The 27,128-nt window shown below is 36.8% G+C and overlaps 1 protein-coding gene across 1 annotated transcript in view; it reads left to right on the plus strand.

Moving 5' to 3' along the window:
* The first annotated feature begins 6,594 nt into the window (after window positions 1-6,594).
* Window positions 6,595-27,128, plus strand: part of RTKN2 (rhotekin 2) — a 65,785-nt gene continuing 45,251 nt past the window's right edge. The window contains exons 1-2 of the mRNA XM_008567459.1: window positions 6,595-6,654; window positions 12,836-13,032. Coding sequence (XP_008565681.1) covers window positions 6,595-6,654; window positions 12,836-13,032 — 257 coding nt within the window. The remainder of the gene's footprint in view (window positions 6,655-12,835; window positions 13,033-27,128) is intronic.

Consider the following 27,128-nt stretch of genomic DNA (forward strand, 5'->3'; position numbering starts at 1 on the left):
ACTCGAGAAAGAGAAAAAGGTGGTGAATATCATCTATAGAGAGGAGACTTCCAGAACCAAAGCAGGAAGAGAAGAGTCTGTCCTTAGCGTAATTCATGGTATCAATGCACCTGAAGAAAAAAAAATTATCTAGGGAAGGAGATGAGGCTGTCCTAGAAACTAGAAGTGCATATGAGAGAGTATGAAAGGTGGTGGGAAATGCAAGGAGCAGAATGAGGGAAGAATTGGAGGAAGTGGATTTGGTTCCATGTGCAAGTGTGCCTTGTTACGTAAGGATGCAGCCAGTTATTGCAGTGTGATGCTATTAGATATTTAAATCAGCAGTTTTCAAAAGTGTTTGTGCAAGTACCCTGAAAGGAATTTTTTAAAACTTTTTACCCCTTACATATTTTTAAGGTGGCATCTGTCATATTTTAGCATACATTTCAATAATTACAAAGGATATAATTTGTGATATATTGAAAATAATTACAATTTAACATGTAAAATATTGTATTTTGTAAGTGTATGCAATGGAATCTAACATGTTAAAGAGTTGATACCTATCCACCATCAACCATTTAAAAAATATATGAACAAGCTGTAAATTTTACATTGTTTCTTTTCCTACTTGAACTTATATTTTTAGTCTACTTCCCCCACAGAATTTTATGCTAATATAAAATACTTTCATGCATGAGAAGTGAGAAGTCTTTACTGTTCACTTTATCATATTTCTCGGCAACAAACATATGTATATGTTTGTTTTCTGTTGCTTATAATGGAATACCTGAAACTGGGTAATTTATAAAGAAATAAATTTTTCCTGGGAACACATCTGGTGAGAGCCTTGTTGGTGGGTGTTGACTCTTCACAGCAACGCAGGGTGCCACATGGTGAATATGGCAGCAGCAAGAAAGAGAGCTAACTTCTCACTCCTCTCCTTTTAAAGCCATCAGAACCACAACCATTACCACCTGTTAAACTATAAACCATCACTGAATTAATCCATTCACTGGGGCACGGTCCTCACAATCTAATCACCTTCTCAAGGCCCCGCCTTTCGATTACCATAGTAGGATTTCCTACTCTCTTAACACTGTCACAGTGAAGATTAAGTTTCCATGAGCTTTGGTGAGACATCTAATCCACAGTATTACATAAATTGAAATTTTATACATTTTCATATTTCATGGGATGGATGAGCCCTTTTTTCCTCCAATTAGTTCATGTCTCCAAGGGAGAATTAATTAATTAATACCAGAATGAGACAGGGTTCAACATTAACTCCACATCTGGTTTTCATTTTTAGAATGTAAGCAGTAAGGTCCTGCTTTATTACTTACAGCAACATCAACACCAGTGATTTTAATTGTCCTTTTTGCCAACAGATGGTTTTTACACCCCGGGGGCAATGCAGTAGGGATGGGTGAAAGTGATGCCTTTCTTTTGTCAAATGGGAAAAGGTGACTGTGAAAGGGGAATCAACAGGGGCCTAGACAGCAGGCAAGTTGTTAGGCAGATCATTTCAGAACTGGGAACGTAAGTTGAAGATCTGGACAAAGAGTGCCCTATAACTGTCCAGGCATTTATATGTGCCCAGGCCTTAGTAAGTCTTTGTGTGCTCCAATTTGAGGACCACTGATACAAGTCAGATAACTAATTTCTCTGACTGATTTGCTTGGTCAGTAACAAGCCCTTTGATTATAATGTCACTTGAATTTCTTCAGGCCTGTGTGTAATATGTAGGTCGCATTAGTAGTAATGACTTAAATTGTACTTAATTTTGTCCCCACCTGCTGGCAACACTTTTCATTCCTTGCAAATTCACCAGACCCCCGGTACTCCCATGCAGTGATTCTTAAATATTCATAGGTAAGTACACATAGCCAATTCTTCAGCACCTCTTTCTGGTCATAGGCACCCATGCAGTACAGCTGGGCTTCCTATTCTTTCCCACAGTAAAAATCTACTGGAAATGGATGAAATGTCAAGTCAAATTCCGTAAAACAAAAAATGTAGTATTATTTTGCCAAGTAAAACTTTTTTTTAAATATCACACATTATCACTATTGTTTAACTTTGACAAGGACATTTTATATATTTAAAATTATTTCTTATTATAAAATGTGTGATACATACCAAATAATATATGTAATATATTTGTAAGTTACCAGGTAAACATTAAAATGAATACCTGTGAACCCACCTCCCAACTAAAGATTTAAAACATGAGCAGTAAGTAACTTTCTATTTGTAGGCTGTCTCTGTCCTTCTCTATTCTTCTGCCTTCCTCCCAGAGATGGCCACTGCCTGAATTTTGTTTTTAGCATTCTCTTCCTTGTTAACAATATATTGTTTAGATTCTATTGTTATTCGGGTTTACATGAGATATATATTCTATTTACTCTTCTGCAACTAGCTTTATCCATTCAGTATTTCTAAGATTTAACCATGTTATAACATATAACCATGGTTTATTTGTTTTTAAAGACATATGATATTCCATTGGGTAAAATACAACGATTTATTGATCCGTGCTTCTGAAATGAACATTTGGATTGTTTTAATATTCTTTGCTATTAAAAACAACATTGCTGGTACAAATTTGCAAGAATTTCCCCAATTTTTTACCTAGGAGTGAAATTGCTAGGTATACACATTTTCAACTTTACAAGGTAGTTCTAACATTTTCCCCGAAGTGTTGAACACATTTACATCTCTTCCACCAGTGCGTAATATCCCTTGGACGTGCATCTTTACCAATTTGTAGTATTATCAGACTTCTTAACACTTCTCAATCTAGTGACTATAAAATAGCTCTTTGGGGTCTTAATCTGCTATTTACAGACTAATAATAAGGTTGAGCAACCTTTCACATTTTTTATTTGTCATTTGGGTTTATTCTTCTATAATATGCCTACCATACCTTTTGAACGTTCACCAATTGGACTTTTATTGATTTACAGGAGTTCTTTATATATGATTTAGGTATTTTTTGTCAATAGGTGATGTATCTTGAATATATCCAGTTCACATAAGTTTTTCTTGTTCAGTTCTCAGAGTTCTTTTTTTTTTTTTTTTTGTCTTTTTCCATGTCCGGCAACAGATCGCAACCCTCAGTGTTGCCCCCGTACCGGACCGGGGACGGGCAACGGGATCGCAACCCTCGGCGTTGCTCCCGCGCCTCGCTCAGCCAGTGAGCGGGAACCGGTCCGTATGTGGGATCCGAACCCTCGGGCGGGAGCGCCGCCGCGCTTCCCAAGTGGCGCACTATCCAGTGCACCACCGGGCCGGCCCCAGTTCTCAGAGTCGCCCCTGCGCCTCGCTCAGCCAGTGAGTGGGAACCGGTCTGCATGTGGGATCTGAACCCTCGGGCGGGAGCGCCGCCGCGCTTCCCAAGTGGCGCACTATCCAGTGCACCACCGGGCCGGCCCCAGTTCTCAGAGTTCTGCAGGTCCTATAAGTTGCCTTTTGGTAACGATGTTTTCTTCCTACGGTGGTAATAACTCGTGGTTTTGTGGGATAACCAGTTTACAAAGCACTCTCACAAATCTTATCCGAGTTTCCCAACAACCTTTAAAAATAAGATGGGTATTATTATTTTTATTTTATAGATAAGGAAACTGAGTGGCTTGCCCAAGGTTATAGGGCTAATAAGTCCTCAGACTCTGCATTTCATATCCTCCTCATGATTACATGATGTTTCAGCTGTTGTAGATTATGACCTGTTCGTTTAAGAAAATGCTGCACCTCTGCTTAGCATCTTACCTCAGTTCCTTCTCTCTCTCTTTTTGTATATAACTCAAAATACAGCTTGAGTCTGTCAAGTTCATTCTAAACCCGTTATCTACAAGGTGAACAGATGAGTAAAGGAAGAACCAAGAGAATTTTTTAATAAAAATTTTTTTGAGAAGCTAGGTGGGTATTCAAAATCACAACAGTTACCTGTTCTGCATCAAACTACATATTTTAAAATTATGGATCTGTTATGTAAAAAAGAATTTAATGTTTTCTTTTCCTTTAGCCTCTTAAAGAGTTAAAAAGAGAAAGGGAAGAAAGAAGAAAAATACACTGGAACTTTTTTTAGTATTATCTAAATTGGCTGGTCTATGTCAAATACTGATTTTCTATTGTATTAATTATTAAATACTATCTATTTGTTATATTAAATATAACTAATAACTATATTATAATTAGCTTAAATATTGACCTTATAATAAGGAGTAATATTTGTTGGGCAGTAATTCCATCACTCAACCTCCAGCTGAAGTTACTATCTGCACAGCTGGGTGGCTATCAACCTTTTGTGAACGCCCAAGGAGGATGAGTCAAGAGATGCCCCAAAATTATCACTTGAATATTTTAGATGGTGAAAAGTAGTACTTCTTTCTGAGAAGTGTAAAATAAATAGATAAGTTCTCAGGCTAATCAAACTACTGCACGAGAACTTTTAACCTTCTAATAGTTCCCACGGATGATTCTATTTTTTATTTACATTACACGCAACAGAGAAAATTATGTTTGATGAAACTAACAGTAACAAGAAAGGACCTGGGGATAAATAAGGATACAGAAGTCCTACTCCGAGGAATTTTAATCACCACATAATAGTTAAGCACTTAAGCACTTCCTGGGCACATCCCTTGGTGAGTAATTAAGAGATAAGACCACATCCTATCTTCTCCAAAGAGAAAGGTCTTTAATAGCAACTGTGTATATTCTATAAATAATTTATAAATATGGCCTTTCCTAGATCTTTCTTTGAGTATTATAAATAAATAGATCCCCAACTATATAACTAGTATTCCTTCATCAAATAGTCCATCAGTCTTCAATTTCAAATTGTTTGGCTTGCCCATTTTCATGAAATGCTGTATTTTGATCTGAGTTTGAGAGCTGTGTGTGTTGTATGATAAATACTGTATGTCTGACGATGAGCTCTTTGTGTGTATTTCTTTTATGAGTCAGGTACTGTACTAGGCTCATGCAGCTCACATTGAAAAGGTGGTAATTACACCACAAAGTGGTAGCATAAGAGAGAGGTGTGCACTCGGGGAAGGGGCACCTAATGACTCTGGAATTCAGATCTGTGTTTGAAGAGAGCAAGGTGAGCTCTGTGTTGGTAATTTTGAGCTCCACATATTTTATAGTTGTGTGTAAGGATATGGGTCATTCTTAATGACCCAAACATTCCTAATGTAAGGGGAGAATCATTCTTAACTGAGCAGCTTCTAGTATCGTTTAGTCCAAAGGTCCTTAAAGAGGCAAATTATCCCTTTGAGAGGAAGGGCATCTATTATATTTTTAAAGTACATCTTCAAAACAACTGCTTTAAAAAGGGCCTTGTGGATAAGATGACCGTATAATTTAATATCTACTTTGACTGGGACAAATGCAAGATTGGTGGGATATTGGTACAACAAACCCAATCAGGGACTGTCCCAGGCAAATAAAAAATATGGTCATCTTATTTATGGAGAAAAAAGTGCTCAAGGCCATCTATGAGGTGAGGGTAGGAGGGTTTATCAGGTTCTCCTTTAGGAGGAAAACGTCTGAAGAGGCTTCCTGTTGCCTTTTCAAGGGGAAATCAAAATAAGATAGGGACAATGAACTTAAGGACTTGACAAGGGTCTGAAATCTTTGCCACTTCGATTTTGATTTTTTAAAGTTCCATACTTCCCATTACAATAAATGAAACCCTTTAATTAGAAGGTATCTTTGTGCTCATCTTTAGGGGCAGCAAGAAGTGGGATTCTTGGGAAATACCATTCCATTTTGCTGTCTCCTTGGATGTTGGTAGGGGAACTCCAGAAAAAGAATAATGGCTTTTCTTTCTTTCTTTCTTTCTTTCTTTTTTTTTTTTTTTTGTTGGCAAGAAAGAACAGAGAACCTGGGTGGGGAGCACCTGGGTTTGTAAAGAAACACTGGGGGTAAAACACAAGATCTTGCGAATGCCTGAAGTGTCTCACGAGCCCGATTAATAAGGCCATGATTTCTGAGTGACTCTGGATGACCACGCTGTGCTATGTGAGAGGAGAGAGTTAGCACCGTGTTTGCGATCAATGTCACCTCGTTCTCTGGGAGCGAGATCGTGGGCTCCTAGTGACACCATATGTCCCTAAGTCGTCTGTGGAGGTCCAGGCACTGCAGCCTCGAGTCTGTCCTGCCCCCCTTCCACCCCCCAGGACTTGGGCGGACCTTCGGTGGAATGCCAGCACAAGGCTCCCAGCGCAAAGGGCGTGCCACGAAAACCAGCAGCCAAACCCCGGCGCCGGGTCAGGTGCGCACAGTCGCCGACTCTTCCCCTGAGGCCCCGCCCGCTCTTGTCTCAGGCCCGCCTCCATCCCAGCCAGGGCCTTAAGTCAGCCCGCAGCTCCCCTCTTCCCTGCCTGGCCCGCACGGGGATCTCGGGTCTCCGCAAACTTCCGGCGGCGGGAGCGGCGGCCGCGCACACTGCGCGTGCGCGCCGGCTCCGGTCCCCTGCGCCCCCTCCCCGGCGGCCGGGACGTGGTACGGCCGGCGGTTGGTGTCCTCGGCGGCTCCAGCCGGGGGCGGGCTTTTCAAATCTTCCCTTTGACGGAGCTGTGGCGGCCCCGGCTGTTCGCGCTGGAGATGGAGGGGCAGACGTCGAGGGCGCCCGAGCTGGGCCTGGCGGGGCTTCCCGCCCAGCAGGTGAGTGGGAGCGGCGGGCCGCGGACGGAGGGGAACCGGCTTCAGCTCTGTCTCGCCGGCGGGAAAGCCCCACTCTGCGTCTCGCACTCGGCCGGGGCCACAAACAAAGGGACGAACTAGGACGCTGTACTCTTGAGGCTCCAGAGGGCTTGGACCTGCCCCCGCTCTCACCTCCTCAGATTTCTTAGGGAGGTAACGGAGGCCCGGAATGGGGGAAACGACGCTGGGGTCCCGCCGAGCATTTCCGGGCACACCTGTCCGCCGCCCTCCCCACGGTTTGCACATTCGTGTTTTTGCAAGTGTAGGTGACGCAGGGGAAGTGGGTGCTCCGGGATCTCCAGGAAAGCCAAGGAGGCCGGTGGAGGACAGTTGGCTTATTACTGGATTGAATGAAATTCAGTTACTGGAGCTATAGCTACACAGAACATAAACTGTTGTGGGAGAGGGGACGGGTGCAGGAGCAAACTGCAACCTCTGAACTTTAGAAAAAGTTCTTTTCACAAATAATTAGAAAGGAAAGGAGGAGGACGCTTTGAATTGCGTGGAAATTTGATGTTTGCTTTTTTAGCCACGTGAAATGTGTTAGAAAGCTTTCACTTGACGTAGATCAACATTATTTCTTGGCAACATCAGTTATTAAACTGTTATACTTTCCACTCTTAACCATAACTTTAGGGTCTTAAAAGAAAACTTTGATTGCTTTAACTGGATCTTCACTTTCATTTAAATCTCCATTTCCTTTTACTTACTTCTGAAGTTGTTAAACCATATGAAACTGCCAGTTTTGTAAGTCAAAATTTGTAGAATATTTGCAGTGTTGTATGGTGCAATCTAATGTCTTTGTTTAGATACCTGAAATTTCCTCAGCAGATACAAAATTATTAGGCAGTCCTTAATAATACGGTGAAAACTAAAGCAAGACATTAATAGTCATTATGCCAAAGAAGTCCAGTATCTTTATTAGTACTTTATGCTGTTTTCTGCCAACATTTTCAAAAATTTCAAAGATTTTGATGTAAAGTACTTCTTTCTATCCTGTTATGCACTTTGGATGTCCTGATTGTTGACAAAATTTTGGTTTTTAATGAATTGGCGATCTCTTACAGGTGTAATATAGGTGTTGGTTTATCTGTCCCAGTGTATTTATTCAGCTGTGTGCTGCAGTAATATTTGGGAATGGTACAGTAGAGACAAGAGGCTAAGGTCATGAAAGAAGTCTAGCTGCACGGAATGAATGTTTAAATATTAAATATTCATAATGGCTGAGTTATTTACATGTGGTAAAGTAAAATACTTTGTGATTTCTTAGACGGTAGAAAATCACAATAATTGAAATATGGAATTACTTCTTTTGTTTGGATCTTGGAGAAAAATCACAAAATAGTAGTAGGTTCCAATCTAACAGGAATATTGAAAGTCAGAGAATTTTATACCTAACACCGAATTTTTATTTGGTATATTTTCTTTGCTATGAAGGAAGCTGCCATCTGGTAGGGACAAGACCAAAGATTTTGAGGTGCTCACACACTAGTCAAACATGCTCAAACTTTGGAGTCATCTGTTACTCCTCTCAGCACAGAATACTGGTTTTGGAGTCAGATTCAGGTCAAATCCAACTCTGCCTGTTGTGCATCCTTGAATGGGTTACTTATCTTTTCTCAGTCTTTCTTTTCTAAGTCTCAGTATCTTCAATTGTAGAATAGGTTTAATTCCTATCTTAGAAGGTTGTTGGAATTTGAGAACCACTCTAAAGTACTTGAGCACAGCACCTAGAACTGAGGCATACTTGAGAGATGACTGTTCTTGGTATTATCTTTTGTTTCATTCATTCATTCAAAAGTCACCTACCTTTTCTCACAAATGTTTAATCTTTTGAAATCTCATAAAAATAAAATTTGAGAAGTAATACTACTTCACTGCAAGAAAGTCGACATATACAGACACATATGAATTGAAGAATTCTCTCAGTTCGCTCCCCCAGAATGGCCATTAACAATTTCCGTACTTTTATCTGTACATAAACAATTCTTAAAATACACACACTTTTAGAAAAATGTGATCATACTGTATGTATTCTTTTGCAATCTTCTTTTTCTTCATCTCCACTTTGATCTCTTAGGTAACATGGCTTAACTACATCCATTAGGTGGGTGATAGTTTTTATCTGCATTACTATCTGGATAGTTTCTAACTTAACAGCAACCCAATTTAAATTTTTTTTTTTTTTGTCAGTTCTTAATACCAACAAGGCCTTTTTTTTCCCACTTCCTTTGTGCCATTCTAATTCTTAAAACCTAGTAGATTTTTTTTTTTTTTTTACATAACCTAGGTTTCTACTTTTAAGGTTTCCTGTGTATTTATTTTTATCGTCAGTTCTTAATACCAACAAGGCCTTTTTTTTTTCCACTTCCTTTGTGCCATTCTAATTCTTAAAACCTAGTAGATTTTTTTTTTTTACATAACCTAGGTTTCTACTTTTAAGGTTTCCTGTGTATTTATTTTTATCAGCCTGTCTTCAGGTCCTTACAAGATCAGGACGTTGACGTAGGCTTCTGTTTGACTTGCTTAGAAGCAAGTCTCTATTCAGAAAATTGAAGAAGAAATAACAAGAGATGTCTCTACCCCATACTTGCTCTCCCTGGAGACTTGGAATCAAACACTTCTAAGAGGGATGGGTCCGGGGAAACATGCTTTTATCTTTGGTCCTAATCAATCTTCTTACTCTACCTGGTCATACTATTTGGCTGAGGCAGCAACAGTGATGTTTTAGCTTTCTACTCTTCGTCTGTGAAATCAGTAAACATCACCATTTAATACTCAAAGGATGCCCTTATTACATAATCATTATTCTCACTGTGGTTAGCACTACACATCAGTTCTACCTTGAGCAGCACTTTGTACCCTTATTAACTCAAGATAAGTTCTTTGGTTTTCCATAAATGTTTTCTTGGCTAGAGTTAGTATTGCTGGACCAGAAAGGTTTTTTTCTTTAAATACAATGTAGATGTGTACTAAAAAAGAAGTTGCATAGAAAGCACAAAACTGGCTAAAACAATAGCCTTTAAAAAAAAACAACAAAAAAAACTCTGGATACCTTCAAAACGGTACACATACACTTACCAATTCATCCCATTTGTGTCAGCCCTCCGAGATCCATTTATCAGAGATGTGCCTCAGGAAGGGAGGCAGAGTCATAGTTTACTACGTATGTTAATTGGGCTGGGGTAGGGGTCAGCCACTATTTCTGAAGAGGGCCAGAGAGTAAATATTTTCAGCTTTGCAGGACACACAGTCTCTATTGAAATTATTCAGTTCTGCCGTTGTGCTTGAAAATAGCCATAGACAATAGGAATGGGCGTGACTATGCTCCAGTACAACTTTACATACAAAAGCAGGTGCGAGCTAGGCCATAATTTGCTGACCTCTGCTCTAAAGGATAAAATTCTAATAGTAATATAAATATACCTCATTTCCTTAATTAATATTAACTCAGTCTCTTACACAGAAGTTTTTTTTAAAAACCCAACTTTACATTTCCTTTTTCCACTATTTCCCAAACCTCTATAATTTAATGGGGTCTTCATCGGTAAATGATGGAGAAAAGAGTCTTCATGAAAAACCCCAGAAGCACAAACTAATTCCTTCATGTGGCTGTGGCCACCTGCTGGTTCCTTAAGGTTGTTGCAACTTTCAAGGTTGCTGTAGAATTCAAATAGTCCAGCAGTGGTTCTCTACCCCGGACATTAAATCACTAGAGGAACTTGAAAAAAAAAATGCCCAGGCTCCACCTCCAGAGACCTTAATTGGTTTGGGTTAAGTCACAGGTTGAGGTCTTTTATAAGGCTTTTCCTCTCTTCTTTAGATGATTCTAGTATGCAGCTAGCTTTGAGAATCACTGTGCTAGTTCAACTGGCTGCCTCATCATAGCATCTAAAAAGCAAAATTGAATTTAGTGACACCAGATGGTATTTGTTTATATTTGAGTAGTAGAGTAAAGCTATTCATCCCAGCTTCAAGTTGCTCCCTATGTGCACTCTCCAATACTAACCAGTCTGGCAGAGTTTATTTCTATAGACATATGGGTTACATAGATAATTCTTATAATTAATTGCTAATTATATTAAAGAAGAATTTACTTTGGGGCTAAGTCATAAAATGATGAAAGGCAGTTGTTGAAATTCAGTCATGTGTAAAGAAAGAAAACCAGCTTATGACTACATTTATATAATACACCAGTTTTGAGTTACAACACTGCAAGAAAAGGTTCTTATGTGGTAATTACAGAAGGTAATTAAATAGACCTGTTTTCTGCATGTGAATAATACAGTTGGATTTGAATAGTCAAGTTAAATCATCTACTAAAGTTTCTTTTTTTAGGTAATCTTTTTTTTTTAAAAGATGACCGGTAAGGGGATCTTAACCCTTGACTTAGTGTTGTCAGCACCACGCTCTCCCAAGGGAGCTAACCGGCCATCCCTATATGGGATCCGAACCCGCAGCCTTGGTGTTATCAGCACCACACTCTCCCGAGTGAGCCATGGGCCCGGCCCTAGGTAATCTTAATAGACTATCTGCTCTCCTTTTAGATTTTTTTCTTTTTAAAAAGACTGTCTTTTTTATATTTGAATCTTTGTTATTAGATTCCATTGACATTTTTTGATTTATATTTTGATCCCACTATAGGTAATCTTAATAGACTATCTGCTCTCCTTTTAGATTTTTTTCTTTTTAAAAAGACTGTCTTTTTAATATTTGAATCTTTGTTATTAGATTCCATTGACATTTTTTGATTTATATTTTGATCCCACTAGAAGGTAAATTATGGTGTTCTGTTTTTTTGTCTTTTTGGGTTTTTTTTTTCTTTCTTCTTTTAGCCACAGAAGCCAGGATGATCACTTTACTTTTTTTGTTTTGTTTTTGGCAGCTGGCCAGTGACTTTGGTGTTATAAGGCTGAACTCTAATCAACTGAGAAACTGGCCAGCCCTACTTTATTTTAGAAATAGACATATTGGAAGCATTATTACATGTTTGTAGTAAAGAGGATTTGTAATTTTTGCAAAGTGACTAAATTAAATCAGAACTGTACATTCAGTTTGTAGAATTTTAATATTACATGTGAAACTTGTATGTAGAATCAGGCCATTAAAAGATAATTGTATGGAATAAGACTTTCAGAACTAAAATGTTAAATAGTTTCATGGTGATTCTGAAAACTAAAATAAATATGTCCAGAACTATATTCTAAATCTCTTTTCCAGGTAGCTAAGCTTTCTGACATTTTCTAAGCACAGTGCTTTCATTTCACTCTGTTGCTTCAGAGATTTTATCTACACTGCTTACCATGACAAACAGCTTGTTACCTCCCTGCTGCTAATCCTTGGCTCCTTTATTCAGCATCTGATCTTTCAGAAAGTTTTTCCTTGGTTAATTCAGTGTCACTAACCACATGTTGCCATTCAGTAATACAACTTATGTAATATGTATACGTGGTATATTTACATTAGTTATTGTATATTTTCCAAAGCTACCATAACAAATGACTAAGTCTGGGTAGCTTAAAATAATAGAAATTTATTCTCTTATAGTTCTAGGGACCAGAAGTCTGAAATCAAGGTATTGGCAGGGCCGTGCTCCCTCTGAAGGTCTTAGGAAAGAAAACTTCCTTGCACACAGCTTCTGCTGGTTGCCATCAGTTCTTGGTGTTCCTTCTCCAGTCTCTGTCTTTACATGGGCTTCTTCTAAGGACACATGTTATTGGATTTAGGGCCTACTCTAATCCAGTATGATCTCATCTTAACTAATTACATCGGCATAATCCTATATCCAAATAAGGTTAAACATTCTTAGATTCTAGAGAGACCTGAATTTAGGGAGGACACTACTGAACTAAGTACAGTTGTATTAAGAACATGTAATGTTTGTCACCTTTGTTTCTGTTCTATTCATCCACTAGATTGTAAAGACTTTAAGTTCTAAGAAATTAAGGTCTTGCAAAAAGCATATTTAAATAGCTATATTTTTATGCTATCATATATTACAACTTCATTTCTTCCCCAATGTATAAAAGTATAATGATATCTAGTATATTTTCCATCTAATAGGGGTAAAAAGAAATGTTACAATTTTGGATTTCTACTACTTTTTAAAAAATGCTTTTCTCTTTTTTTTTTTTTTTTTTAGGGCTGCAGCATTCAAGAAAAAATAGACTTAGAAATTCGAATGCGAGAAGGAATATGGAAACTCCTTTCTCTGAGCACTCAGAAAGATCAAGTTTTACATGCAGTTAAGAATCTCATGGTGTGCAATGCTCGAATAGTGGCGTACACATTGGAGCTACAGAAATTAGAAGAGCAGATTGCAAATCAAACTGGAAAATGGTTAGTAGCATATTTTACTTATGGCTTTTAATGTACTTAAATATTTGAATTAAAAACACAGTATAATTTAAGCTTAAGTACAAATGTCAAATCACCAAATCTTTAAAAGAAGAATACACTGAAGTGGCAGCTGACATCATAAACATTTGATAGTAGAGCTCAGAGTGAACTTACTATTAGGCAGCATTTCTTTAAGCAATTTTAATGTGTTCAATTTGTAATTGTAAAATGAAAGTTGGTAAGAAGAAAGGAGTGAAAGTTGAGTATACAGAAATGTAGATTTTAAAAAATTAATTGCTTAGAGATGTGCTAATAAAAAAAGTACTAGCTGGGAATAATAGAGACTTAGCTATAGAAATTGAAATGAGTGGGCAGCAAAATTATAAAGATATAAAACCTATGAATAGAAGGGAACTTGGCTAACTCATCTCCTTCATGTGTTGAACATAAGTCCTAGAAAGGCAAGTGACTTACTCGAGGACAGGTACTAGCTAAGTAACTTCTGGTCCTGTGTTCTCTCTGTCATCCCATGCTACCCTTTTGCATTAGATCTATGATTTGAGTATGAAATTTACATCTTATCATATTTACAGTGCCAAGTCTTACTTGGATCTAAGAATTGGCTCGATTTAGTGACTAGATCTTGCTGTCTGTTTAAAATATAAATAGTCCTACATCCTTCATTGTTGATTGGTCTTATAGTTCTGGCACAAGTGAAAAGTTTCTTTTTAGACATTAGTGGCTGTTGACTGGTCACAGTGTACCTCCATTAAATTCTTGAAAAGTAAGGTAAAAACAGGTCAGAGGAGGTCTTTGTGAAAATAAAGTATTGAAGAGATTGTAATGTAATAGACACCTGGGTACAAAGTAACCAAATATATTAGCTGTATGGCCATGGGATAGCTATTTTAATCTCTCTGTACCTCAGTTCCTTCATTACAACAGGTATGATATTTATATTTTGAAAATTGAGATTTTATAGATCTAAAAATGTAATGCCTTTTGCATACTTAGTACTCAACAAATGTCAAATAGTTTTTATTATTACATGCCCTAGACATTATAAAATGAAATTCTGCCAGTATCTAATCTAGGAAAATATTTTTCAGATAGTCATGTTGATTTAAGTCAATGCTTCTCAAACTGGGTCACACATCACTGAGAGTACCTAATTATGTGTCAAGAGATGTGCAAATTTATAGAATAAATGTCTCCTGAGAACATGCATTTTTACGAGAATGTTAAAATTGTGGTATAGTTTTGGGTTATGATCTCTTACTTCTGGAGATATGTTTCTTCTCATCAGCCTATAGGGTCTTTTGTGAATGCTGGGGGTGCGTGGGGGGGGGCTGCTTCAGTGTAGGTGTTTGAGAACACTGGTTTAAAAAGTGTGGGACTAAGCATCCAATATTATATTATCTCTCATACTGTCTGGAATATTCTATACCCAAACCTGTCTCCATATTTAATGTTCTTTAAATATTTATGATGAACTGTGAATTGGCTATTTTCTTAATTTGGCAGTATGACTTTTCTGAAGTTGCTGATATATAAAAATTTTAAATAACTCTAATCCCTGTTGCATTTATATAGCAAAGATGGGAAACATATCTGGGACTGTTAACTGAAAGTGTATATGATTTTCAGATTCTTTACTGATTATCTTTGATGAAAATACCTTTGCTGCTATGTACACATACTTATATTCATCATTCATATAAAAGTATTGTTTCCTTCAATTATTGAATTATTTCTGGAATTTAAAGAAATCCTGACTATTCTGTATGGATTTTTTTGTTTACAACTTTATTTTCTGTGTGCAGGAGCAACCAGAAGTCACTGATCAAATATAACTGGAAATTATAATACTTGCCTTCTTATTACATAAAAATGATTTGAAAATTGAGAGTCTTGGGTTAGCTTTTTAAGTTCCTTGAAGAAAGTCATACCATTTGGTTTGTCAATCAAATATCAATTATCTGCTATTTGCAGAACACTTAGTAAGCACTGTGCTAGCATGTTCATATCAAAAAAATTGTCAAAATATGAGAATATAAGTATATTTAGCCCTTAGGAACTCAGCAGTCTGTTTCTTAGTTTGGTTTTGATGTAGTCTTTAAGGTAGAAAAATGCTTTATTAATATTGCTGCCAGAGTTAAAATAAATGGCCAATGAGAACACCAGTCTACTCAAAAATTTTATGAAAAAAATGTCAAAAAATGACATTAAATCTAGGCTTTTTCAAAGAAGAATTAAATCAGTATGAAATGGTTGAATTGAGGAAGGTCTAATGGATGAATTGGGTCTGGGTCTTCTAGATCATGAAGGATGAATAGAGTTCGCTTGGTTGAGTAGGAGGAAAGCAGCATTCTAAGAAAAAGAAATAGGAAAAAATTTAGGGTGAAAGATGAGTATGAATTATTCAAGAGCAGTAAAGAGATGTGTTTAGTTGAGGCTGAAACTAAGCCAAAGTTGAAAAGGAAGGGGAATGCAGGATTAAAGAAAGTTCTAGTTCTATAGGAGTGCTAATAATTTGTGGTATATTTTCAGATGGCCAGAAGAGAGGAGTTCAGATGTTCTCAATCCAAAGAAATAGTAAATGTTTGTAATGATGGATATTCCAGTTGCCCTGATTTGAACATCATGCATTGTATACATGTACCAAAATATCACTGTGTACCCATAAATATATACAATTATTATGTGTCACTTAAAAGGTGTAAACCTCTTTATTAAAGACTTGGAAACTGGGACTTAGACATTTTAGAAATGTGTGCAAGGGCACACAATGTTTATATGGCTGGGACATGAACCCAGATGACTTAAAAGCCCCTGTACCCCCTCCCAGCTCCAAGATACAGTTCATGTGCTTTCTACCACTTCAAGATGCCGTGGTGAGTTATTACAGGGCTTTACATTTATTTTTTCTTTTTATTATTTATCCTTTATCATTCTCTTTTAAGCAAGAAAGACACATGGTAAAATGGGTGTTTTGGAACGGCTTTCTGGCAGCAGAGTATTAAAAGGGTGATAAGACAAAATAATTAAAATAACCAATTTTTAGGGAAAATAAGAATAGGCAGACATAGAAGTGATATGATAATAAAAATAACTTTTGATTAGAGAAATAAGTAATCAAAACTAATGCATACATTTATTTAGGGCTTTTCTGATTGATATTCACTCAAGGTGCTCTCCATCTATAGCAGTTCTTTAAACAGTTTTCAGTTATTTCTCAATCTGATGAATTTATTAACACTATCAAATAATCTTACTTCATTTTACAGCCTTTAGAAACTTGGATTACAGGGAAGAATTAAGCCTTAATGCCCCAAGACATTCATTATATGCATTGACTGAACTTTTTTTTTTTTAATGTTTATTTGTACGTATTTGTGGGTTAATGTGTATTGTTTCAACACATGAACATCGATTCACTTAGGGTAGATAGCATAACTTTGTACCCATTAATTCACCACTTCCTCTCTCTCTCTTCCTGGTAACCATTTTTATACTCTTCACTTCTATGAGAACCACTTTTTTTTTTTTAGATTCCACATGTGAGTGAGATCATGCAATATTTGTCTTTCTGTGCCTGGTTACTTCATTTAACATGATGGTGTCCAGTTCTACTTAAGTTGCTGCAAATGACAGGATTTATTTATTTTTTTTTTTTTTTTTTTTTTTTTTTTTTACAGCTGGTTAGTGTTCTATTATGTATATGCTACAGTTTTTTAAATCCATTCATCTGTTAATGGGCATTTAGGTTGATTCTATGTCTTGACTATTGTGAATAGTACAATGAACATGGGATTGCAGGTGTCTCTTCAATATACTGATTTCATTTCCTTTGGGTATATGTCCAGTATGGGATTGCTGGGTCATAACGTAGCTCAATTTTTAGTTCTCTGAGGAACCTCCTTACTGTTCTTCACAATGGCCGCACCAATTTACATTCCTACCAACAATGCAGAAGAGTTTCCTTTTCTCTACATCCTCACCCTCACCTCACCGGCATTTATTTTGTCTTTTTTGATAATAGCCATTGTAACTAGAGTGAGATGATATCTCATTGTGGTTTTAGTTTGCATTTCCCTGATTATTAGGGTTGTTGAGCATTTTTTCATGTGCCTCTTGGCCATTTGTATGTCATCTTTTTTTTTTTTTTTCCCTTTTTGTCTTTTTTCGTGACTGGCAACGGATCGCAACCCTCAGTGTCGCGCCCATACCGGACCGGGACCGGCCACGGGATCACAACCCTCAGTGTTGCTCCCGCCCCTCGCTCAGCCAGTGAGCGGCCGGTCTGTATGTGGGATCCGAACCCTCGGTGGGAGTGCCGCCGCACCCCGCACCTTACTCAGCCAGTGAGCGGCCGGTCTGTATGTGGGATCTGAACCCTCGGCAGGAGCGCCACCGCGCTTCCCAAGCGGCGCACTATAGCAGTGCGCCACCGGGCCGGCCCCTGTATGTTGTCTTTTGAGAAATCTCTATTCAGGTCCTTTGCCCATTTTCTAATTGGGTTGTTTGGGGTTTTTTTTTTTGTTGAGTTGTTTGAATTCCTTATATATTCTGGACATTAGCCCCTTGTCTGATGTGTAATTTGCAAACACTTTCTCCCATTCTGTAAGTTCTCTCTTCACTTTTTTCATTGTGTCCTTTGCTGTGCAGAAACTTTTTAGTTTGTCGTAGTTGCATTTGTCTATCTTTGTTTTAGTTACTATGCCTTTGTAGTCTTGTTCAAAGAAGTGCTGCCCACTCCCATGTCATGTAGTGTTTCCCCTATGTTTTCTTCTAGTTGTCTCATAGTTTTAGGTCATAAATTTAGATCTTTAATCCATTTTGAGTTGATTTTTATGTATGGTGAGAGATAGGGGTCTAGTTTCAATCTTCTGCTTGTGGATATCTGGTTTACCCAGCACCACCTATTGAAGAGGCTTTTTCCCTAGTGTATATTGTTGGCCCCTTTGTGGAAAATCAGTTGGCTATAGATGTGCGGGTTTATTTCTGGGCTTTCTATTCTGTTTTGTTGGTCAATTTTTTTTTGTTTGTCTGTTTTTATGCCAGTACCACGCTGTTTTGCTTACTATAGCTTTATAGTATATTTTGAAGTGTGATGCCTCCAACATTGTTCTTTTTGCTAAAGATTGCTTTTGCTATATGGAGTCTTTTGTGGTTCCATACAAACTTTAAGTCTGTTTTTCTTTTTTTTTTTTCTTGTTTTAATATTTACTTGTTCATATTTGTAATATACACTGTGTTGTTTTAATACATGCATATACTGCACAATGATTCACTTAGCGCAGATGGAATAGTTTAATACATGCATATACTGCACAATGATTCACTTAGCGCAGATGGAATAGTTTTGTACTCATTAGTCCTCTACTTCTCTATGACCCCCAATCCCCTCCCATCCCAGCCTCTAGTAATCATTATTCTGCTCTCTACTTCTATAAGGATTAACCTTTTTTTCTTTTCTTTAGATGAAACATGAGTGGTTTTTTCTATTTCCGTGAAGAATGTCATTGGTGTTTTGATAGGGATTGCACTGAATCTGTACATTGCTTTGAGTAATATGAACATTTTGATGACAATTTTTCTAACCTATGAACATGGGATATCCATTTATTTATGTCTTCTCCAGTTTTTTTCACCAATGTTTTATAGTTTTCATTGTAGATGTCTTTCAGCTCCTTTGTTAAATTTACTCCTAGGTCTTTCTTTCTTTTTTTTTTTTGTCATAGCTATTGTGAACGGGATTACTGTATTTCTTCTTTAGGTATTTTGTTATTGCCATATAGGAATGCTATTGGTTTTTGTGTGTTGATTTTGTTTCCTTCCACTTTGCTGAATTCATATGTTGGCCTTTTATTCACTTCTGGGTCCTGTAGGGTCACCACAAACACCACCGGGCTGTGTGGAAATTATGGCCCTGGACTGAGTCTTTCCTGAAAACTGTGCCCCTAGCAGTTCAGTTGCACTGCCTGGTCTCCACTGTCTGGCACCATGACAATAAGAAGACAGATCAGCTACTCATGTTGCTTCCTGAGGGACCTCTGGTGGATCAGCCCTCCCCCTTTTGGCACTGCAAACATTTTCTGTGGGGTAGTCCCCACATAAGTCTTCTGAGAAGACCCAGTGACTTCTGGGTGGTTTCTTCCTCCTGTTGGCTGAAGCCCTCTCCCTCCTATGTTGGCACAGGAGATGTTTGCAAGCAGCTTAGTTGGCCTGGGAAATGGGATAGGTCTGCTCTAAAGTGCTTTTTTTCTTTTGCCAGTGGTCAGGGCACCCTTGTCCCTTGCATTCTTCAAGTAGCTTCACCAAAGGGCACTACTGCAGCTTTACCGTCTTTTGGTAGCTGCTCTGTAGGCTGGTAGCTGCTCTGTGAGAAGCTGGAGCTGGATCTGATGGGGTAATTGCTCCTCCCACTCACCACAGATTTCTGTGCCTTAAGAGACCCAGCAGATTGTTCCCCTTCCTCCAAGTTCCAGTGATTAGAGGATGTCAGTTGTTGTGATTTAATAGTTGTAAGTTGACTGGTGGGGGCGGGGGGAGCAACACCAGGATCATCTATTCCACCATCTTGGTGATGTGATGCTGAACAGACTCCCTTAACTTATGTATATTAGAATAGTGCTAGTTTTGTGCCATCCTTGGAAGAATTGAGAAAATAGTCACTCTGTGGCTTAGATGAGGAATTCTAGTTGAGAAATAAGTGATGTCATTTTTTTTCTTTAAACCACATACTCTTCTGAGAATATCAGTAACTGGCTAAATGTTCCATTATTATATTCTTGTAACAAAAACTTTTTTCTAAATTGTGTTTATGTATGAAACACCTTCTAGTACACTGTCTGTTTTTATGCTTAAATAAGCAAAAGATAACCAGGTTGTATACAATTCACAGTAGAGTCAGGATGATCCAAAAAAGTGGGATGCAGAAAATTTTCTAAGTTGAGTAGACAGTAGGTAGTCAGGGCGAGGGGCACAGATTGCTTACTGCCTTAGTTTAGAGCGTAGGATAGCTTGGTTACAGCAATCTGTCAATTTGCTAGTTGTGTTTGACTAGTAAACTAGACTATCTCCCCACATTTTCCTGCTTGCAATAGCCAGTAATATCTACTTAAAAGACTGCTTATATCTGTCCACTTCTTGAAAAACAGTTAAAGGTTTCTATTTACTAAAATTCCTTAGATGGGCACCCAGGACCTTTGTGGTCTGATCCCAGACTACTTTCACAATCTTCTCTCTCCATTTCTACTTTACAAATTTATTGCATCAAATGCTTGATCTGTATCTCCAAAACTGTTCTTGATGTTCTAATCTCCAGTGCCTTTGCTTTTACTGAAGTGCCCTCTTTTCCATTCCCACTTGGCAAAACCCCTTTGCTCTGCAACACCATATCTGCATCATCAAAGTTTCCTTGGTAATTCTGTTCAGAAAATGATTGTTCCTTTCTTTATGCCCATAGTCAGGACTCTGATTATTTGCCTCTGAGTTTTAGTAGTATCTGAACTGTGAATATCTCACTGTAACATACTGTATGCTAATGGAGCTATTTATAGACATATTTTTAAAGTTAAATTATAAACTTTTGGAAACAGGTACAATGTCTGGTTCTTAGTGAGATAGAGATGATTTCACCACCCACTTCATGTTGTAAGGAGTTAGTGCCTGGAGCTTAGAGGCAGCTCGTAGCAGAGACAACTCAGTTAATGTTGTTTCTCTTCCTCTCTCTCCTTCATATCCCCCGCACAACTAACAGTGCTGCATACTTAAGAAAAGTTTAACGTGTGCTTTATAAATAAAGTTTGCCCTATCTCCCCTTCATGTATATGATGAGCAAATAGGGCATAGAATTTAATAATACTTATTTATACTACTCTTTTTTTTTTTGTCAATTCCTTCCATGTTCTTACTGTTTCTTGTTAGCACAAGCCTCTGTGCTTTGTCATTACTCTTTTTTTTTGTCAATTCCTTCCATGTTCTTACTGTTTCTTGTTAGCACAAGCCTCTGTGCTTTTCATTTTCCAAACTGGCATTTACACCCTATTTCATTCTCTCTCTCTCTTTTTTTTTTTTAACCAACTTTTTATTATGAAACTTTTCATATAAATAGTTGTAAGAATAGTACAATGACCATCATGTATATTCTACCTGGATTGACCAGCTAATAGTTTATCCACATATGTTTATCCACTCTCCCTTTTTTCTACGTACACACACACGTGTGCACACACATATATGCATATAACACATACACATTTTTTGTTGTTGAACCATTTGAAAATAAGTTATAAACAACATGGCATGTACACCTCAATGTGTATCTTCTAAAAGCAAGAATATTCTTCTAAATAATCAAAATATTATCATATGCCAAATATTTTTGATAATCCCATAAGAATCATCTAATACTCAGCCCATGCTCAATTTTACCCAGTTGTCAAAAGAAAATTCTTTCTAGTTTTTTCCCCAAAACAGAATTCAGTCAAGATTTATGCAATACATTTGGTTATACTTGTGTAGTTTCTTTTAATTTGTACCTTTTCTAAAAACCCCTTGTTATTAATGCTTTGAAAGTCTAGACTTTTAAAAGACATCCTTTAAAAATAACCCGCATTTTACGTTTGCCTGATCATTTCCTTATGGTATCGTTAAACTTTTTTTCATATTCTCTGTTTTTGCTATAACTAGAAGTTAGGTTTAAAGGTTTGATCAGACTTAGCTTAAGCATTTTTTTTTTTCTTCCTTTTTTTGACTTTTTCCGTGACCGGCAACGGATCGCAACCCTCAGTGTCGCGCCCGTACCGGACTGGGACCGGCAACGGGATCGCAACCCTCAGTGTTGCGCCTGCACCTCGCTCAGCCAGTGAGCAGCCGGTCTGTATGTGGGATCCGAACCCTCGGCGGGAGCGCCACCGTGCTCCCAAGTGGCGCACTGCTACAGTGCGCCACCAGGCCGGCCCTTAGCTTAAGCATTTTTTGCAAGAATCTTTCTAGGTGAGTTTGGGTGCTGTGTATTCTTCCCATTGATGCGATGTGATATCTGGTTTTACCACTCTAAGTGATGCTGTTTGATAACCTGGTTTAGATTTCATTTGCTACTTTTCTCCTTTGTGACAGAATATTTTTCCTTTTGCAATTCATAAGTAATCTGGGGGGTGTTGGAACTGGGTGAATTTTCTGTTATCTATCAAACTTCAACTTAATGGCTTTATCATCCATTTATGATCCTTTTCTAAATCAGTTATTATAATGGAGTTTGCAAAACAGTGATTGTCTAATTCTTTTATTCTTTCTACACTTGTTGGATGGTATTGTTCTGTTAGAGCATTCCTCTCTTTCCTCTCTCCATGTATTCATGGATTTTTATTTAATCAGTGTATTTTTATCAATTACAGTCATTAATCTTTCTGATTGTCAAGTTGTCCCAAATTTGTTCAGTGGGATTTTTGTCAATCTTGCTTCTTTATTCTTTTGACATGCCTCTATTGAAATCTTTAAGAACTTCCTTGTTTTCTGACACAAAAAGATCGCCTGGGTTTGCCTTGTATTTTCCCTGCCCCAGGCCTAGAGTTGGTCATTTCTCAGAGTCCTGGTTCCCTTAAATGGTGAATGTGGTATTTTGAAAGCAAGATCTGGGCCCTATGTGTGCTCATTGTTACTGGGGTATTTCTGCTTTTAGGCCTTTTCAATGGACATAGCTATAAAAGACTTTTTAAAAAATGAGTTTATATTGATATTTATAGATTTTTGTTTTCTTATTTTATATTTGTATCTCTTTTACACAAAAAATCTTAATTTCAAATAATAGTAATATATTTGTTTTCTTATGTTTTATGCTATGATTATGTAAAATAGTTTTATAATTATAGTACCTATATTATTACCCACAGTCAACCTACCTAGGCAATTTCAGGATTTCTTTGCAGTTCTTTTCCAACATATGAAAATAAATTCCAACATATGGAAACATATTTTCCAGCATACAAAAAAGGTGAAAGAATTGTAGAGTGAAGACCCATATATTCACCACCTAGATTCTACAATTTATATTTTATTGTATTTGCTTTATCTTATATCTGTACTTCTGTTTATCTATTAATTCGGGTTTTTTTGTTTTTTAAAAATTTATTTCAATTGACATGTATTAATTGTGCATATTTATGGGGTACAGAGTTATATTTTAATACATATATACAATGTGATGATAATTCATTTTTTATGATGTAATTCAGAATAAGTTATGCAGTTCTGTGTGTGTGTGTGTGTGTGTGTGTAACATGCACGTATGCATACATTTCAGTGGATATAGAGCAGAGAACCATGTTTAAAAGTTGCTTAAAATGATCTTTTTCTCTCTGAATTGTTCTGTTATTAATTTCATAAACAGGGTTGTTTCTGTGTTTACTTTTTTTCTCTTTGAATTAATTGCATTTTTGGATATATCATGTTTCCTTGTGCCCCTTCCCAATTCGCAATTAGTAGTTCTTGTCTCTGTCCCCACACCAAGAGGCAGCCACTGTTCTGATTTTTTTCCACGATAGGTTAATTTTGCCTGTTTCTAGGCCTTAATACAAATGGAATTGTATGATAGAGGTTTCTTTCTTTCAGCATAATACTTTTGAGATTTTTTATGTGATAATGTGTCAGATATTTTTTCCTCTTTGTAGTTTTCCACTGTATGAAAATACCATACTGCCAAATACCATGGTGCCATTCCCTTTTTCCATTGTTGACTCTTCCAATTTCTGCCTACTTTTGGTTGCTTGCTAGTCCCTTTAGGTAGTTGTTTTTTTTAAAGTTTTTCTAGATTTTGTATTGTTTTCTTTGTGAGAATTTCTCTAACGTGAATTACTCTGCCATTACCAAAAGAGGAATTCATTTAGTTCCATCTTGATCAGATAAATTTTTATTTATTCAGCTTTATGGAATATCTTGAGCATTTCCTTATGACTTAATATGGTCCATTTTCATGACTTTCATTGGCTAAAACATGGTTATACAAAGTTTGCTATGTGTGTTCAAAAGATCTGTGTTAATAACTGTTTTTGTTTTAAAGGTTTTATAAGGTCTTCGATAGCCATCATTATTTTTTGACCACTTAAACTGTCTTGTACTGAAAGAAATAGGTTAAGATTTTTTGTTATTAAGGTTTTGCTGTCTTTATCCTTATCTCCTGTACATTCTGCTTTATGAAGATGCTGTGTAACATTTGGTACATTAGGTACTTGTCATATAGTCATTGTCAGTTGCAGCCTTTAGCATTAAAAAGTTTCCTTTTGTTGTTATTGTTGTCTCAGGTAATGCTTTTTGACCTTATCCTACCTTTCCTGATAACCAAATCACATCCCCTGCTTTCTTGTTTGCATTTATTCAGTGTATCTTTGCTCATCTCTTTATTTTCAGCCTTTCAGAATCACCTTTGAAGATACGTTTTTTGTATTCATCCTAGAATTGGGTTTTTAATTACCAACCAATCTGAAAATCCTTTGAATGGAGAAATTAAGCCCATTTATATTTATTGGTATGATATATATTTGATTTTAGCCAGTCATATTCTTTTATGTTAACTATGTATATTATAATTACAATCTGTTTTTTACTATGTGATCTATTTTGTTACTGTTTTCTGAATTTTGGGACAGTTTTATAAGTCATCATAGTTACTATAACTTTATATTAAAACTTCACATACTGACAAGTTTATATAATACCCTCAGTTCTTTCCTTTCTTAGACTTCTACTATTTTGTTTTTCTGCTTTAAATGATATCATTTCATTTCTACTTTTTATCTATGTTGAGATCAATGAGCTTATTCTATTTTCCTGTTTCTCCCTTCTCCACTTTTTTTTTTTTTTTTTAAGTGTTATTACTGCTTTGGTGGAGTGGACAGTATTTACAGGCTAATGTTGTACTCATATCTTCACCTATATATTAGTCTTTGATCTGCACTTAAATATGTATAATGTTAACTACCTGTCCTTTTGTTGTGCTTTCCAAAATCATCTCTTTTGGAAGAAGCTCATCAGCTAGTAGATCGCCCAACATGAGTACAGTTTTCTTCACGTTCTTCCATGTTTCAAGTTTTTTTTTTCTTTAGTGCTGCTACTTAAAGGGCTACTTGGCTAGTTATAAAATCCTTAGCCAACAGTTTCTTTCCTTGAGTTTCTTGAAAACTTTGCTCCATTGTTGTCTTGTTATCAAGAAATCTTGTTATCAAGAAATGTTTAATTTTCTTTCCTTTGTAAATAACTTGGTCTTTTTGCCTAGAAATTAGAAGTTTTTATGATGGTGTTTTTTTTTTTGTTTGTTTTGTTTTGGCTTTTGGTTTTGTTTTTTATCTTAAACTCTGATCATTGTACTGGAATATATGTAAGGCTGACCATTTGGCTCATTTAGAGCCCTATCAATATCTAGATTCCATTCTTTATTTTCAGAAAGTTTTCCTGGATTATAAAGTATTAATTCTATCTCATTAATTTGTTTTTCTTATTTAAGAATTCCAGTTACACATAAATTGGATCTTCTTTGACTGTCTTCTATGCCTACCACTTCTGATATTTTTTAGCACTTTATTTCATTTTTGTTCTGCTGGTTCTTTTCATTTCCATCCACTGTGTCCCTTAGTGTACTTTCACTTCTACTTATTCGTCTTTGGGTACCTTATATTTTAATTGACATTTCAGAAATGGTTTTATATTTTTCCAATTTCTTTTCTTATTCTTTCCTCTCTTTCTGCCCCTCTTTATATCTCTCCCTATTGTTTATCTTTTACTAGTCTGAGATTTTAGATTTCAGATTCCAGGTTTCTTTCATATTTGCAATAAATTGTCTAACTGACAATTCATTTTGGAGTGTTGTGTTAGTTTTTTGTTACTTTATGGTTTTGAAGGTGGGATTGGTAGATTATTGTATCAACTGAAGAGTTTTGATTCTCTATTCATAGTAGCTTTCTATGGATATCGGGGTCCTTTTTTGTCCCTAATGAGATATGCGGGATTTTCCTGGGCCAAGTGATTAGGAGTGGGTATGGGAGGTTGCTAAAAGGGCTTGCTTGATTTCTTAGTTCAAGAATATTTTCTGTTATTGGAACATTGAAGAGAGATTTCTTTAATTGGTGATGACTTTGGGGATGTTGGTTGGTTGATTTTCTGATTCTCTGGTGCTGTTTTGTTTCTTGGAGTTTTTAACTTCAACTGCTTTCTTCCTTCTTTTTCTTCCCGGCCAAGCCTCCAAAGAACACCTCCCCCATTGGGCATCTCTCTTCTTCACAGGACTAACAGATTTTGAATCAGAGTACTTTTGGAGCCCTCCCTTTTAACTCTTTAGGATTCAGTGCTGTGATATCCACCAGGTCTTGTACCCATTCTCTCTATTCTTCTAGGGGAGATCCTAAATTGATATTATGTGTGTTTTGCAGTGCCCACCTAACTCTACTTGGGTAAAGTCTCCAGGAGCTGGCTTTGGTAGTCTGAGATATTTTCCCAATTGACCTGTAAATTGAAGTTTGGGGTAATCTCTGTTTTTAAGATACACTGTTGGTGTAGGCTATAGGTGATTTTATTTGCTTTCCTTATTGATCTGAAGGCTTTTATGGGACGTGTGAGAGAATCTTGTTTAGATGGCTACCACTTTTTTACAGGAACTGGGAAGTCATACTCTAATCACTTTAACAAATGGTTTAGTGACTCCTCTACTTAAGCCCCGAGCTAAATACTGAGCCCCAAAATATAAATACTCATAATTTAATTCTTGTATTTGTGTAACATTTTAAAGAATGGCATAGAATCCATTTAAAACATTAATTTATTCAGTAGCTCTGTGAAATAAATATTTTACCTATTTTGCAGATAAGGATGCTGAGGCTAAGAGGTTAACAGCAACTCACTAACATAAATAGTTACTGATGAGTAAAATTCAAAGTTCAAATCTACTGCTTGTTCCAGCAAAATCACCATATCCTTATTTCATTTCAGTCAGTAGTCCCTAAACATTCATTGAGTACCCTAGAATGTACTGTTGTATACCAGACCTGGTGATAGAACAGTGAACATACTAGACAAAAAAGTTCTCTGTGCTCACAGAGCTT

The sequence above is a fragment of the Galeopterus variegatus genome, unplaced genomic scaffold (genome assembly GCF_000696425.1).
Source record: "Galeopterus variegatus unplaced genomic scaffold, G_variegatus-3.0.2 Scaffold320, whole genome shotgun sequence".
Classification (NCBI taxonomy): Eukaryota; Metazoa; Chordata; class Mammalia; order Dermoptera; family Cynocephalidae; genus Galeopterus; species Galeopterus variegatus.